The sequence below is a fragment of the Zootoca vivipara genome, chromosome 6 (genome assembly GCF_965207765.1).
Source record: "Zootoca vivipara chromosome 6, rZooViv2.hap1.1, whole genome shotgun sequence".
In the NCBI taxonomy this organism is placed as follows: domain Eukaryota; kingdom Metazoa; phylum Chordata; class Lepidosauria; order Squamata; family Lacertidae; genus Zootoca; species Zootoca vivipara.
In genome coordinates this window covers 14,419,223-14,434,075 of record NC_142589.1, presented here as the reverse complement: position 1 = coordinate 14,434,075, position 14,853 = coordinate 14,419,223, and the positions used below count along the sequence as shown (strand labels likewise).

Sequence of the window (14,853 nt, the reverse complement as noted above, 5' to 3'; positions counted from 1 at the left end):
CATTGTCTCCCAATACAGACAGATGCCAACCACTCTCAGTAGAAATAACATTGGCTGCATCCCTTTGAAAATAACAGGCAGGATCAAATTAGGTCCATAAATTTTAACGGGTCTGCTCTTGAGTTGGATGCGGCCCAGGATCTCCTGTCCGTCCGTCCCCCCGCCTAAGACTCTGATGTCAACAAACTGGAAGGTGAAGAAGGCATCTTTCTTAAGCCTTAGTGCCCTTTTGAACTTTTGAATGCATGGCAAGGTCGTATCCTGGCACTTTTTCTAGCCCACAGTAGAGTCCTGCTGCAGAAAAGCCAAGGAGAAAGAACAGGACCTATAAGTTGCTGCTTTTTAAAAAAAAACTTATTTTCACAGTAACTGTTAAGGCAAAACCTTTCTGACAACTTGGGCCCCTCAATCAAAGTGCAATCTCCATCAAGGTGTGTGCTATTGACTGCTAATTAGTTTTGAACTTAAAACAACCAAACCTCTAGGCACTGCTGTCAAGTTCTCCCTTTTTTAAAAGGGAAATTCCCTTATGCTGAATAGGCTTCCTCACGAGAAAAGGGAAAACTTGACAGCTATGCCTCTAGGGAACAGGGCTGTAGCTCAGTGGAAGAGTCTCTGTTGTTTTTAACGTATACTTGACTTTCTTCAGTAATGCTTTCTTCTGGATTACTTTACTTGATTTTTTTTAATGTAGGTTGCAAACTGCTTTGAGATTTTTTTCCCTTAAAAATACAAAGCGGTATAGAAATTAAATGAATAATAACCCCCAGATTCTCTATGTAGGGCTGGGAGAGATTTCGGCCTGAAACCATGGAGAGCTGCTGCAAATCAGTGTGGACAACACTGAGCTAGATGGACCAATTGTAGCTTAGTCCTAGAAGAACCACAGTTCCCAGCACCCTTAAGAAACTACAGTTCCCTGGATTATTTGGTGGCGCGGAGGAGTCATTGCCTTAAATGTGCGATGTGTACACAGTCTCTGCCTCTCTCACACAGGAACCTGGCACCGCACTCCCCCATCTCTGCATGGTAAAACTGCTTTTGAAACTTAGGGGCTTTCAAAAGCAGATGCAAATACAGTATGGCATTGGGCATGTATGCAGTTATGCTCTTCAAAGAAATAACCGTAATTTTAAAAATCCTGTTCATCACGCCCAACTCCCCCAAGTGCGACTGAAGTAGCTGTTTGTATTCCATATGAAAGTCTTGAAAAGAAAATGTTTTACTATAAAAACCCAAATTCACAGGCAGGAGGGAGCAAGGGAGGGAGAGAGAAAGAAAGGAAAACACCAAGGAAGGAAATGGGACGTAGTAATTTTTGTAATCTAACTCTTGCTAAGCAGACAGGGGGCGGGGGAAATCTTACAGAATGATGCTCTCATCTGGCACTAAATTGTTCATAAAGGAAGGAACTTACCCAGATCTTATCAAGTCCAGGGGTGGGAGCAGGGGGCAGGGGGCAGCATAAATTAAGAGCAATTCAAATTAAGGGACACTTTCCGGAGTCAGAAAGCTGAGAATGGAAGAACCCTTTGAGCTTTTATGAAAGGCAACTGCAGCAGTAGCGTGACTCGGGGAGATCCTGCTGCTTCCCCCCCCCCCCAACTCCTCTTTCTCCATCATAAACGCCAAATGTCCCAAGCTTCAGAAAGTATTATTATTATTTTTTAAAAAAAGAGGAACCTACCTTTTGGGGACTCACTTCGAGATTTCTTGCTCTCAAGGGGACACTCGCTGCTGCTGTTGGGTGAACACGCTCTTCTCTTGCCTAAAACTTCGTCTGGAAGAAAGGGCGAGGGGGGAGGGAGGAAGAGAGAAAGAGAGAGAGAATTAGATAGAAAGGCACACTCTTCTTTCCATCACCGCCACCCTTTCATCCAGAGACTTTGGGGGGCATGTTGAACACACACACACAAATCTGGCTGAGCGAGGGAGGAGGGAGGGAGGGAGGGAGGGTGGCGGAGTGGAAGTCATATTGAGCTCACAGATATGCTTTCCTAATCATGCAGCCCAAAGGGACCCGGCAACCCTTCAGCAAGCTGATCAATGGCCACCGTTTCCAGCCATAAATTTGGAAATCTAGTTTATTTCCTTACTGAACTGCATCATTTGATCGGCCGCCTTTCGTCCCCCGGGTGTGTCCTTGCTTCTCATACCCTGATGCAAAACAGCTGGGGTCTTGGCGGGTGGTTTGGGGGGGGGGAGAAAGAGAGAGAGAGAGAGAGAGTATTCACTTCCCCCTTCTCTCACACACACAAGCACCCTGCTCCTCAATCTTTCTTCACAGGCTCAGTCTCTCTCTCTCTCTCCCCCCACCCCTTCGCTCTTGGCGATCACAAAATCTTCAGCAATCTTCTCCCCTCCAGACTGCGGGAGCACTCAGCCTCTGCATCCGTGCAGTCCTAGCAAGCCAACGCAAAATATCTAATATACAATTACAACATCTCTCTCTCTCCCCCCACCCCCTTCTCTCTTTCTCAATCCCCCCTCCTGCTTTCCCCTTCTCCTCCTGTACAGATTTAAAAATCAATATCCTCCCATAATAATGCTGGGGAGACTGTTTGTCATCGTCGCAAGCATCAAATTCTCATCTATCAAAAAGGCTCTGCCTTAAAGGGACTGCAACCCCTCCCCCCACCACAAAAAACACCCTGTGCAAAACAAGTATCATATGGTGTGTGTGTGTGTGTGTGTGTGTGTGTGTGTGTGTGTGTGTGTGTGTTGCAATTCTGAAAAGGCTCAGAACATCACTTAATAGGAGCAGAACTCTGCTTCCCAACAATTTCAGCTGCTTCTTTTTTTTTAAAAATGGAAACAACCCCCGACCAAGCTTCTGGTCCTTATGACTAATGAAAACCCAGGATGAAAGTGGTGGGTTGAGAAATGGGCTTCAGCGTCTCATGTACCTCTGTGTCCCCCCAACCTCGACATGACCAGAGCCAGAATTAATTATGTACAATTATGTTAAAAAAGATGTACACAAAATAAAATTCATGCCATTTTGCTCAATTTGTTTAATTTATATTTAGATGCAGAATTGAGCTTTTCCTGGCATGGAATTCAACTTGCTCGGGTGGTGTAGATTTAATTAATTAATTAATTAATTAATTAATTTAAGCACAAAGTCCACACAGCTCTTGTGCATATTTCTTTGCAACTGGTCATGAGCTACATGAAAAACTACCCTGCTTGGATTGTGGGGACGTGATTGTATTGCTGGTTGCAGTCCTAATTGCCTGCTGTTTAACAACCACTGTGTTGCTCAGACTGGGCAGCCATTGCAAATTAGGTGAAACAGTATCTCTTGATGGAACAGTTTCTGTGAGTGTGGGAGTATGTAAACTTTCCTGTGGATCAGAACGCTTAATCAGGGGGGAAGTTTTCCCTCTGCCACAGAGTTTTGGGCAGCGAACCCTTTTGCCCTTTTTTTCCCTAATGGCTGGCAGTTTTATCTCTTTGGACTCTGATTTTCGAATGAAACCTTCATCTATATAAGAATATAAGAAGAGCATTGAAGCTGAATCAAGCCAATGGGCCCATCTAGTCCAGCATCCTGTTCTCACAGTGACCAACCAGATGCCTGTGAGGAAACCCGTCAAGCAGGATCTGAACCCATGGTCTCCCCTCTTGCAGCTTCCAGCAACTGGTATCCTGAAGCATTACCACCTCTGCAGTTTGCTTTTTTAAAAAGGAAAATGCTACTGAAACCTCTCCCCCACCAACTAGGGATAGCTAGTTCTGTCTGTTTCTTTTCTCCCCCCCTATCATGAAGTCAGTTCACCCCTTTTCCATATCAGTTTGCGGAAACCCTCATGGAAAATCTGTCACCTTTTTAGTGCACGTTTTTCCTATTGTGCACATTTACATGTGCACACATTTTTGCAACGGGATTTCCTGTGATGTGATGCAATTTTTGAACATTCTTTTCACTAATAGATGCATTTTATGCACCCTTCGCCCTAACATCATGACTTGGCTGGAGGACTGCACAGAGAAATTGGGAAAAGTGCAAACTTCCAAGGGTGGCTGCGTTTTGGCTTCTGTATGGTTTTTGAAAAGTGCGTGACTTGGGAGAGACTTCTTTTAATGTGAACTTAATCAAATTCCTCCCTCATCCCTACTAACAACTGAGATGCTGACAATGAACTTTTTGTTCTTGTTTTTATTATGCATTTTTGTTTTTTTTATGTTGCATTTCACCCTGACATCTACGACTGAAGAGCGGTATACAAATTTAATAAAATAAATGAAACTACTATTTTTTTAATGCCTGAGGCTTAGCCTCAATCTATGGGAAACATGTGACTTTGGGGTATTTCTCCGTGCCTTGCAAGCTTGGATTCTACCGAACCTGGACATCCCGCTGACCAGCACGTGCAACACACTTGCTCCTAGAAATGGCATCCATGACAATAGGACAGTTTCTGCCCTATGTCCCTAAACCGTAAAAGAACAATGGACTGGCAGGTGAAAGGCACCCAGTTGGGGTTTCATGCCACAGCATGCAGTTGGCTCTGCCCTTTGCCGGCAGGAATAATCGGAACAAAGGGAGAGGGGGGGGAGGTCATGGGAATTACAGGGTGTAATTTAAACAGAGGGCAAGCCTCCAGCAGTTGGGGAGGGGAAGAGAAGGAAAAGTGCTTGGAGCCTAGAGACTCAGGAGCCAACATTTGATTGGTTAGTTTTAAATCACTATGCAATGTCCTGCAACCAGCAGACCCTCCTTGGTCTTGCTGCCCCTGCTGGGCTCCTCTGCCCACAGCCTCACAGCCACAAAGAATGCCTTAGGTGTGTTTCCCCCTCCTAATATAGTAACTCCTATGGGAGTTCCCGCCCCACAGTCTGCAAAACGCCATGTGCATTTTCACTCCTAAAATAGGCTCAATGACGCTAGTCCCTATGGGAGTGCCGTAGCCTGCAAAATGCCCAAGGTAAATTTTCAGTACTAAAATAGCCCCAATGACGTTAGTCCCTGTGGGAAGTTGCCTCCCCCCCCCAAGTCCCACAGCCTGCAAATTGTGTTGTGAGTTTTCACTCCTAAAACAGCCTCAACGACGCTAGTCCCTATGGGAGGTTTCCCCATAGTCCCTTAGTCCGCAATATGCCCTTGGTGTGTCTTCATTCCTAAAATAGCTTCAGTGATGCTAGTCCCTATGGGAGGTTTCCCCCAGTCCTATTGCCTGCAAAAAGCTTTGGGTGTTTTCACCCAAATATGCTAGTCCTTAATGGGATGTTTTCTCTACATTCCCAGCCCATCATTCTCCACAACTCCCATCAGCCTCAACAAGTATGGCCAAGGATGGCTGGAGCTGTAGTTCAGAAACATCTGAACATTAAGTTTCCCCCCCAATATTGTTGTAAACTTCTGTGATATATCTTTAGGGTACAGCAATATATAAATATTTTTAATAAATAAATAAACACCTGTAGTTCGGCAACATCTACTCTAGATGAAGCAAAGTAGAATATAAAACATTAAAAACATACACAACACAAACAACTAAACCAACAATGCAACCAGTTAAAAAGAATCAACACTGGTAGAACTGTATAACAACAAGAACCTCAAATGCAAGTTTAAGCTGATAGCAGAATCAGAGAAAAGGTACCAAGCAAGCCTTTACACTACAGCATTGCACAAATTGTGGGGGGAGCCACCACCAAGGAGGCGCTCATTGCTACCTTGTGCTTCAGAATGTTTACAAGCGCAAACAGGATCAAAAGCAGAATGGCAGATAACCACCCCAGTATCACCATGAGCTCAAATCTTAATGAAAGCACCACAAATAGAACATCTGGAGGGACCTGAAATGGTGAAGGAAAGCCTTCTCGGAGAGAAGTGTTTCACTTTGTACATCAACATTCTGGAGAAGACCGATTGTTAGGCAATGAGCAATTTGAAGACATTAAGGGCTCTTCCAGACTGATGTTTCATTACTGGTATATTCTGAAACATGTTCTTGACAGAGTAATGGTGCATTAGTGATGGATTTATCGTGCTTTTGTTCTGTGATGCTTCCACATTATTGCCATCCGACGGAGCTAAAGTGCAACAAATATGGGACAAAAATAAACCAGACTATCTGTGGATAAAAAGTAATGAAATTTCAGCAGTGAGTTACAGGATACGCACTGATTGGAAATGAAGCGCAATGTGACAGGCGCAAACAGTATTGAAAAATGGATTGTGTGTGACTGCCCTGATAGTATCAAGAGCACAAATCATCATGAATGTGCAATAAAAAGGATATCCGGAGGGGCCCCGATTCCCAAGGTGTGGTTTTATTACATGAACAGCTTTGAGACGCCTCCTCCAAAGTCCCTTTGGAGAAACACAGCAGAGGAGGGGAAGGGGCGGCTTGTTTCACAGCCTCCTCCACTGCTCACCTATAACGAGGCCGTTTACAAGGAGAGGTGTGCTGACATGCCCTGCAAAATTCATTTTTACAGCCTGTGTCGGGTCATAAAAAGGTGGTAAAAATTCATAGTATGGAAAAGAAGCCCAGCTGTTCGTCTTTGTGGTGGAAGGAAGAGATCCAGGTTCACTTTGCAGTTGCTGCATGCATAGAGGACAGTGCTTGGGCGAGCGGCTGGGAGTCTCTTACTCTCACTTGTGTATATGTGAGTATCATATGGTTAAGATACATGCCTATTGTCATTGCCAAGCTAAGCATGGCCTATCTTGCAGGCTACGCATGAATGAAGACTGTGCTTGGGAAGTGGGTACGGTTTTCTTTTTCTCATTACAAAATAATGTATCTGTACAGTTTGAAAGCATGCCCCAAAGTACAAGTAGATAAATAGGTACCGCTCTGGCGGGGTTTCTGTGCGCTGCTCTGGTTTCGCTGCTCTGTTGCACCAGAAGCGACTTAGTCATGCTGGCCACAAGACCCAGAAAAACTGTCTGCGGACAAACGCCGGCTCCCTCGGCCTTTAGAGCGAGATGAGCGCTGCAACTGCAGAGTTGTCTGTGGCTGGACTTAACTGTCAGGGGTCCTTTACCTTTTTTTCACATGTAAGTATTGTATGGTTAAGACACAGGCCTGGTGTCAATGCTACACTTAACCATGGCTGAATTTGCACAAGCTATGCATATGTAGAGAATGGTACTTGGGTGTGTGTGTGAGAGTCTCTTTTACTCTTATCATTTCAAAATGATTTTTGTGTATATGTAGGCACCAATGTCATGCTTGGTGTCAATGAGATGCTAACCAGGGTTTACTGCTCCCCCACCTCTCAACCTCAGCTTGCAGGCCTGTTTCATACCCTGGTTAAAGAAAGGAACTTCAGCTAGCATTAATCCCTGGCATCTCCAAGTACAGCTGGTAATGTCCCCCTCTCTGAAACCCTGGAGAGCTGCGGCTAGCCAATGTAGATGGGTCAATGGTCTGATTTGATATAAGGCAGCTTCCTATGTTCCTAATATAGAAAGGGTTGTAGCTCACTGGCAGAGCATCTGCTTTGCATGCAAAAGGTCTCAAATTCAATCCCTCACATCTCCAGGTAGGGCTGGGAAGGTCCCTGGTCTGAAACCCTTGAGAGCCACTGTCAGGCAGTGTATACAATGCTAAGCTGGATGGATCCACGGTCTGACTCTGTACAAGGGCAGTTTCCTATGTTTCTGTGTAACAAAGCAGATCTCGAAAGCCTGAAGTTTTCTCTCCCCGCCATACAGCACATGAGAATCTCTTCTTTTCCGAGAAACTTACAGCCAATAGTGTGCTCACTATCATGTTCTGAGGACACAACAAAGCCAAGAAGGAACTAACGTGAAAACTGTTTAGAAAGAAGACCTTGTCCTTTAGCCCACAGGCATTTCAAGGTTGATTCATTTTCTCAGGGTCAAGAGTTCATAAATAAATCAAGGCGGTTGGAAGGGCATTCACAGACTGAAAACATCCCGAGTTTCAAATGTTCATAAATTTGTTTAATCCACGGCAGTTGGAATCTGTACATCTCTATATTATGCTCATGGTTTCTGATTGCCTTTCTGCCAACTTTGGTTTCTTCTTCTTAGTTTCGCATTTTTCCAACATGCAGTTCAGTTCTCCGCATCAATTTGTGGTTTATTTATTTTAAAAGTCCTCCTGATAATTCATCAGCAGTTTAGTATGAATTTCTCTTAATATACACCTTTTTGCAAGGAGTGTTTGATTTATTGTATTTCTATGCCGCTTTTCATTCAAATCAATCTCAAAGCGGCTGAAAAACAATAAACAACAATAACATAATAGAACATCACAAATACAGCATAAATCAAATAATATAATTAATGAACTATCAATAAAACACTAACAATCTATAAAACATTAACAAAGCAGCAACTAAAAACAAACATCACAATTAGCAAAAGTAATATTATATGATGAACAAATCAATACAGTCCAATATACATGCATTTGTAAAGCAACTTCCCCTAATATAATGCATATTATTTTCCTTAATGTACTCATTTTTATGCATACTTTTATTCATTTTCATACACATTAGTTGGCTGGAAAATTCCACTGCAAAATTCAGAGAGGTATGACTTTTGAACGATGGCTGTGTTTCAGTTTGCGTATTTTTTTTCTGGAAAGTCTGAGTTAGAGAAGTGTGCCTTTGAATGCACACTGAATAGAATTTCTCCCCCATCCTTACTTTTAGGGAAGGGCCCAGATTCCCTGACACTAAATGAACTGTGCTACGTGAAAGAGTACTTTCTTTTGTCTGTACTGAATCTTCCATAATTCAGATTCATTGGATGGCCACAAAGTTCAGTACTATCAATGGGAGAAAAATCTTATCCACTTTCTTCTCACAATGCTTGATTTTATGTATACACCAAAATGTGTGGTTATACAAACCAGGACCAGTGCATTCTTAGCACACGATTAGAGAAGAAAAAGTGGGGTCCCAGCTTTGAGATACTGTGGGAATGGGGAACCTCAGGCGCAGGGGCCAAATCCCTGTCCATTTGGCCCTCGTGATTCTCCTCAGGCAATAAACCCTCCCAAGTTGCTCTCCTCAGTAGCCTTGGTTTTTTTACGCGTGCGCGTGCGCGCGCACACACACACACACAGAGTGTTTTTTGCCTGGCTAGAAATGCATCCTTGAAATCCTTGAAAGACTCTTGTTCGCCTGGATAGAGAGAAGGTTTTGTGTGTGTGCAAACTAGCCTACTGTACAAAGATGAAACTCCCATTTGTTGCTCTGCCCATTTTTGCCTGGCACTAGCATGTGGCCCCCAGAAGGGAATGTGGCCCTTGGGATGAAAAAGGTTCCCCTCTCCCTACCCCTGTCTTACTGGGAGCTCTGCCTGTACCTTAGGCCCATTACTCGTCTCCATTGAGAAGCATGAGGCCAGAGCTACTGAACTGACGCATCCTTAGATACCCGGCCTGACAGTTTGGCGATGACCATTACCATTTCATTTTGTCAGGACCTCGGCCTTTGAAGGCGGCAGCGAAGAGATAGCAGCTTCCAGGGGAGCAGGTAGCAGGAGCCGTGCCCTGAGCGCCGCTTAAACGTCCGACCGCACTCATTCAGCCCCCACCGGCCTGTGACAGGCTTTGACAGCCAGACTCCTTAATTCCTTTTTCTTATTCCCTTAATCTGTCATCTTTATCAGGCCGGGGAAGTGCCAAGCAGCGTGCAGGAGCCCCAGCCCCGATCAATCTCCACATTACAGCTGACAGAATGGTGCTAATAACTTATTGATCTCGTGTTTGCCGAGCCCCGCCGGGGCCAAAAAGCCTGCCATTGATTGGCTTGAGGGAAAAGGAACCTCTCGGGCTGAGCGCCGAGCGGAAAGCCTTCAAATTGTCTTCTTCCCAAGGAGCTCAAAGACAGAGTGAGGGGAGGCGAAAGGGAAGGTAGGTGGGAGAGGAGGGAGAGATGGAGAAACTCTCTCTCTCTCTCACACACAAGGTAGTTTCGGGGTTGAGAAAATAATGGGGAGAAAAGATGGGAAAGGAGAAAATTAGAAGCAATATTTTGTAATAAGGGAGCCACTAGATTCATGGAGGAGAAGCCTGGCAATGGCTACTAGCTGGAAAGGCTATTTTCTCCCCCACTCTTATCAGAGGCAGTATGCCTACGAATGCCAGTTGCTGGGAATTGCTTAATGCTATAGTGCTCAGGTCTGGCTTGGGAGCTTCCTCTGGTTGGCAACTGTTGAAAACAGGATGCTAAGACCATGATGGACTTTTGTCCTGATCCAGCAACCTGGCTCTTATTATGGTCTTATTCAGTATACCCTCCTAGGCTTACTTTAAAAGGAGATTACACAACTTTACAGAGGGGAAGGCTAGCACCTGGCTATAGGCCACTGTGGTTCAGTTCCACCTCCGCTGTTGAGAGGCAGTATACCCATGAATACGAAGTTTGTGGGAATTTCAGGTAGGGGGACTGCTCATTGGGGCACTGTGAGGACAGGATATGCTGGGCAAGATGGGCCCTTGGCTTGAACCAGGACCAGCACAGAACTTCTTATACTTCTAGGACTTTGGTACATTTGACACTCATATGTGTGAGACATGGAGGAATCACTACAAGATGAGCTTCTCCCACAGTACTCATGGTAAAACTTGACTTATCAAAGTCCACCCCACCTCTCACAGGCAAGTTGCAGGTTTGAGGAGGCTCTTGAGATGTGATGGGACACCCTTCCAATTGGATGTCCTCTTGAGGTTCCCTGGGGTTGGGCAGGCTTGTTTTGTGGTATGCTAAGAGTGGCTCCCTTCCATTTTTAGCTGCTATACAGAGTGTCATCTCTCCTCCAGGCATCCACCATTTTGTTTTCCATCCATGACGACTTGGGGACATTTCTAGTCCCACCTGCATTCAAAGCAGACAATCTACCACCAAGCTACGGCCCTTCCCTTAAGACACAGGAAGCTGCCTAATACTGAGTCAGACCACTGGGACCATCTAGCTTAGTGCCGCTTATCACTGGCTGGCAGCAAGTCACTGGGATTTCAGGCAGGCGACATTACCAGCTGGGGATGCTGGGGACTGGAGCCAGGACCTTCTGCATGCAAAGCAGGTGCTCTACCACTGAGCCACAGCCCTTCCCCGTAGCGGAGAAAGTGGGGAGAGAGAGAAATGCAAAACACAAGAAAATGGAAGAACATAATTCTAGAAGTGAAGTGTGAGGAGGAAGGGAGGAAAGAAGCCAGGAATGAGTGACTGGGAAATTGAAAATGGGTGGCGGTGATTTGCACTGCAAAGTCTCCCCTGAGTTCTTAATTGGTTGGGCTCTTCCCCACCCCCACGATGCAGCTGCTCCCTGGCCAATTAGTTTCCCACTGCTAGAGAGCGAGCACAGCATCCACAGTGGAACAACAAGTCCTCCTGGCAGCCTGTTCAATACCTCTCTTTTGCAACTGCGGAGGGGGGCAGGTCCCTGGTTAATTTATGAGCTGTGCGGTCACATTACCGGCTTAACCCTTACATCTCAGTGGCCTTCAGGCGCGCCAGCGGACTGGGCCCCCTCGCTCATCGTCGGCATGTCACGATGTCAAGTCCATCCAGGGGAGCAAAGGAAGCTTTCTCATGCAGAGGCTGGAACACTCAAAAAAGTGCTGGAGGCACAGAATGCAAGAAAAATGAGAGAGGATAAGGTTCTTAAAGTGCCCCCTCCCAAGTTTATTGTAGCTGTTAATGCCCGACACTCAGCTGCATGTGACTAGGGAACAAAATTCATCGTATTTCTCCCCCCCCCCACTGTTTTAACGAAAGGAGTTGCTCCAGAAGAAGGAAAACTTTTTTGGAAACGTGTTGGGCATTAATTACAATAAATTTCAGGGGGCACTTTTTTGGGGGGGAAACCCATTGTCTCTCTATTATAAAGCCACTTTGATGGCTTTATAATAAGATTATGGCCCATCGAGTTTAGTACTACACATACTGGCAGCAGCTGTCCGGGGTATCAGGCAGTGTGTCTTAACCCAGCACTACAACATTCCAAGAACCTCTAAATAAAACTGCTGGCTGAAGAATCAGCAGGCATGAACATTCCTCTCCACTTGTACTCCATGACTGGGCGTCTGCCCAATTTGATCAAAGGCAGCGCTCCGTGAGCAGAGATAATAACTCAGGTTATCAGATGATAACCGCTATTATGTGAATAACTCCATATGCCAATTCACCCGTGCTCTAGGAGAGGAAAGCAAGGAAGCGATCTGCTTATATGAAGGAAGCAATTTGCTTGGAAATGTTTCCCAATATCTTAGGATCCCAGATTCAAGAAAACCAAAGCAGCATGGAAATTGATCGCCCTGCCAGTTTGAAGAAGAGGGGGTGGGGAACCAGAGACTAAGTAATTGGGAGGGGGGCAATTTAAATCACCCCCACCCTCAGTTTAAACAAACACCGGCCACAAGAGGGTGGGAAGGCTGTCATTTGTTCTCCTGTTCAAACAGCTCTTCCTTTTGCAGCAAAAAAGGCAGCAATGACTGCCTGAGATGCTTGACTGGGAAGGAGTTGACTTTCTGCTCAATTTCATGTGATGAGCAATCAGTTATAGGTTTTCTTTTAAATTAAAAAATAATAATAATTAAACCAGGAAGGTGCAGTCAGGTAGTAAAGCAAAAATCATACTTTTACCTCCCAATTTGCTCCTTTTTCTTCTGGGATCCCAGAAGAAAAGAGGAAAGGGCAGTAGCTCAGTGCTAAAACACCTGCTTTGTACCATGGAGGGATGCTGCCAGTCAGTGTAGACAGCACTAGCTAGATGGGCCAAGGATCTGTCTCAATATAAGGCAGTTTCCTATTTCTTATGTGAAGGGCTGTAACTCAGGGGTAAAAGGGAGTTACAGTACAGCAACTGGTGGTTTGAGAAAAGAAGGGTGGGTAAAATCAGAACAATAGCGAAGAATGCAGAGACTGTAATGAGGGCAAAAATCTCAAGACATCTGGAACATGGGGAGTCCCCTTTTGAATTTTTTTATAATTGGAATATATAATTGGTATTATTATTATTTGGAATGATTTGATTGGATTTGTCATTAATTGGAGGATTTTATTGAAAATGAATACAAATTATTTAACCCCCCCCCAAAGCACCTGCTTCGCATGCAAAAGGTCGCTTAAGACACTGGAATATAGAGAGCTGCCTTACCAAGTCAAGCCATTGAGTAAATCTAGCTTAGCACTGTCCACAGGGAGTTGCACGGTCTTTCTGGGTCTTCAGACAGGAACTTCTCCCAGCCCTACCTCAAGATGCTGGGGATTGAATCTGGGACCTTCTGCATGCAAAGCAAGTGCTCCAACCACTATGCTATGCTATGCCTCTTCCCTGGTTGGTTGGTTGGTTGGTTGGTTGGTTGCTTGCTTGCTTGCTTGCCTCCTTCTTCTCTCCCATTCCTGCCTCAAGTACAGTGGTACCTCTGGTTAAGAACTTAATTCGTTCTGGAGGTCCGTTCTTAACCTGAAACTGTTCTTAAACTGAAGCACCACATTAGCTAATGGGGCCTCCTGCTGCCGCTGCGCCGCCACAGCACGATTTCTGTTCTCATCCTGAAGCAAAGTTCTTAACCCGAGGTACTATTTCTGGGTTAGCGGAGTTTGTAACCTGAAGAGTTTGTAACCTGAAGTACCACTGTATACAAACTTCCCTATTTGCATGCATGTCCTCCTCCACCCTCGTGCCAGCCAGGCATCAACCACAGCCCGTAACAGACTCTGCACTCCTAATACACTTTTCTATGGGGTCTCCTCTGACATCTTCACACAGCTCTAGGTCCCATCCTGCCAGAACTGTGCTTCATACTCCCCGCATGCCCTGGTGCCCATGTGCCCAGCACTGACAACGTTCAGAAGTTCAAATAAATAATTTGGGAAGCTGTTTCCATTTGGAAAGCCAATGAACCAGATAATGGTAACAGAAAGCAAAAAGAAACTTAAAAATGGCAACACGTTATCCCTTTTAGCCATTGAAGTCAGTCACTGATTTCGGAGAAGTGAAAGTTATCTAAAAAAAAACAAAAAACTTGCAGTAATGTTACTGTGCCATATCCCACCCCCTCCATGTTGGTTCATTTCTTTCCTTCCTATGATAATCACATGAGCGGTCTCAACCAATCAGCAACCATAGGCTCAGGGTTCATGATCCAGGATCCCATGGGGGGTGGGTAATAATATGAGTCAAGACTACAAATAGGGAGATTCCAATATTCCCATAATTTTTGGTCCATTTACTGCCACTCAGCTCAACCTATCTCACAGGATCGTTTTGAGGAGAAAATGTGGGAGGCGAGGGAAGAATCATGTAGGATGTGCTGATCTCCTTGGAGGAAAGCTAAGGTCACGTCTGTGCCATACATTTGAAGCACTATTATACCTCTAGGAACTGTAGCTCTGTGAGGCCAGCACCCTAATCAAACATTTCCCGGGATTCTCAATTACTGTTAAAATGGTATCATAATGCTTCAAACATCTGGTGTGGATGCAGTTGTAGCGAATCGGGACAATGTCATGATGCTATACAGCCAACTAGATCAGGTGGCAGAATGACATCACTGAGAGCGATCAAGGGTGAGGGCAAACAGGGGCAACTTAAAAGAAGGCAAACAAAAAACCAGTTCTCCGTGGAATTCTGAAAAAGACAATGGAAACCAGAGGCAGTTTTTCGGGAGCTACCCAAAGCATTTGAGGTGGCGGGGGGGGGGGGGCGGTGAGGAAAAAAAGAGCAAATCGTTTTGAGTCAGCCATAGGAAGAAACTAAAAGACCCCAGGGCTGGAGCATTCCCTACGGACACACGCAAGCCGATCAGCTCTTCTTTTGACAGGCGCTGTCTTCATAAGCTTCCCACCCCCTCCTCCTCCGCCAGCCGCCCATCTTCGCTTTTGCATGCCCTGGCAGAGTGAATT

General features: G+C 45.2%; 1 protein-coding gene across 17 annotated transcripts in view; it reads right to left on the bottom strand.

Annotated features, from left to right (window-relative positions):
- The window catches only part of SAMD11 (sterile alpha motif domain containing 11), a 153,424-nt gene that overhangs the window by 56,673 nt on the left and 81,898 nt on the right, over window positions 1–14,853 (bottom strand). For 16 of the 17 annotated variants that reach the window (XM_035118490.3, XM_035118487.3, XM_035118488.3 and 13 more), the window contains one exon: window positions 1,688–1,780. The exons of the other annotated variant lie outside the window; for it this stretch is intronic. In XM_035118490.3, coding sequence (XP_034974381.3) covers window positions 1,688–1,780 — 93 coding nt within the window. The remainder of the gene's footprint in view (window positions 1–1,687; window positions 1,781–14,853) is intronic. 17 annotated transcript variants of the gene reach the window in all.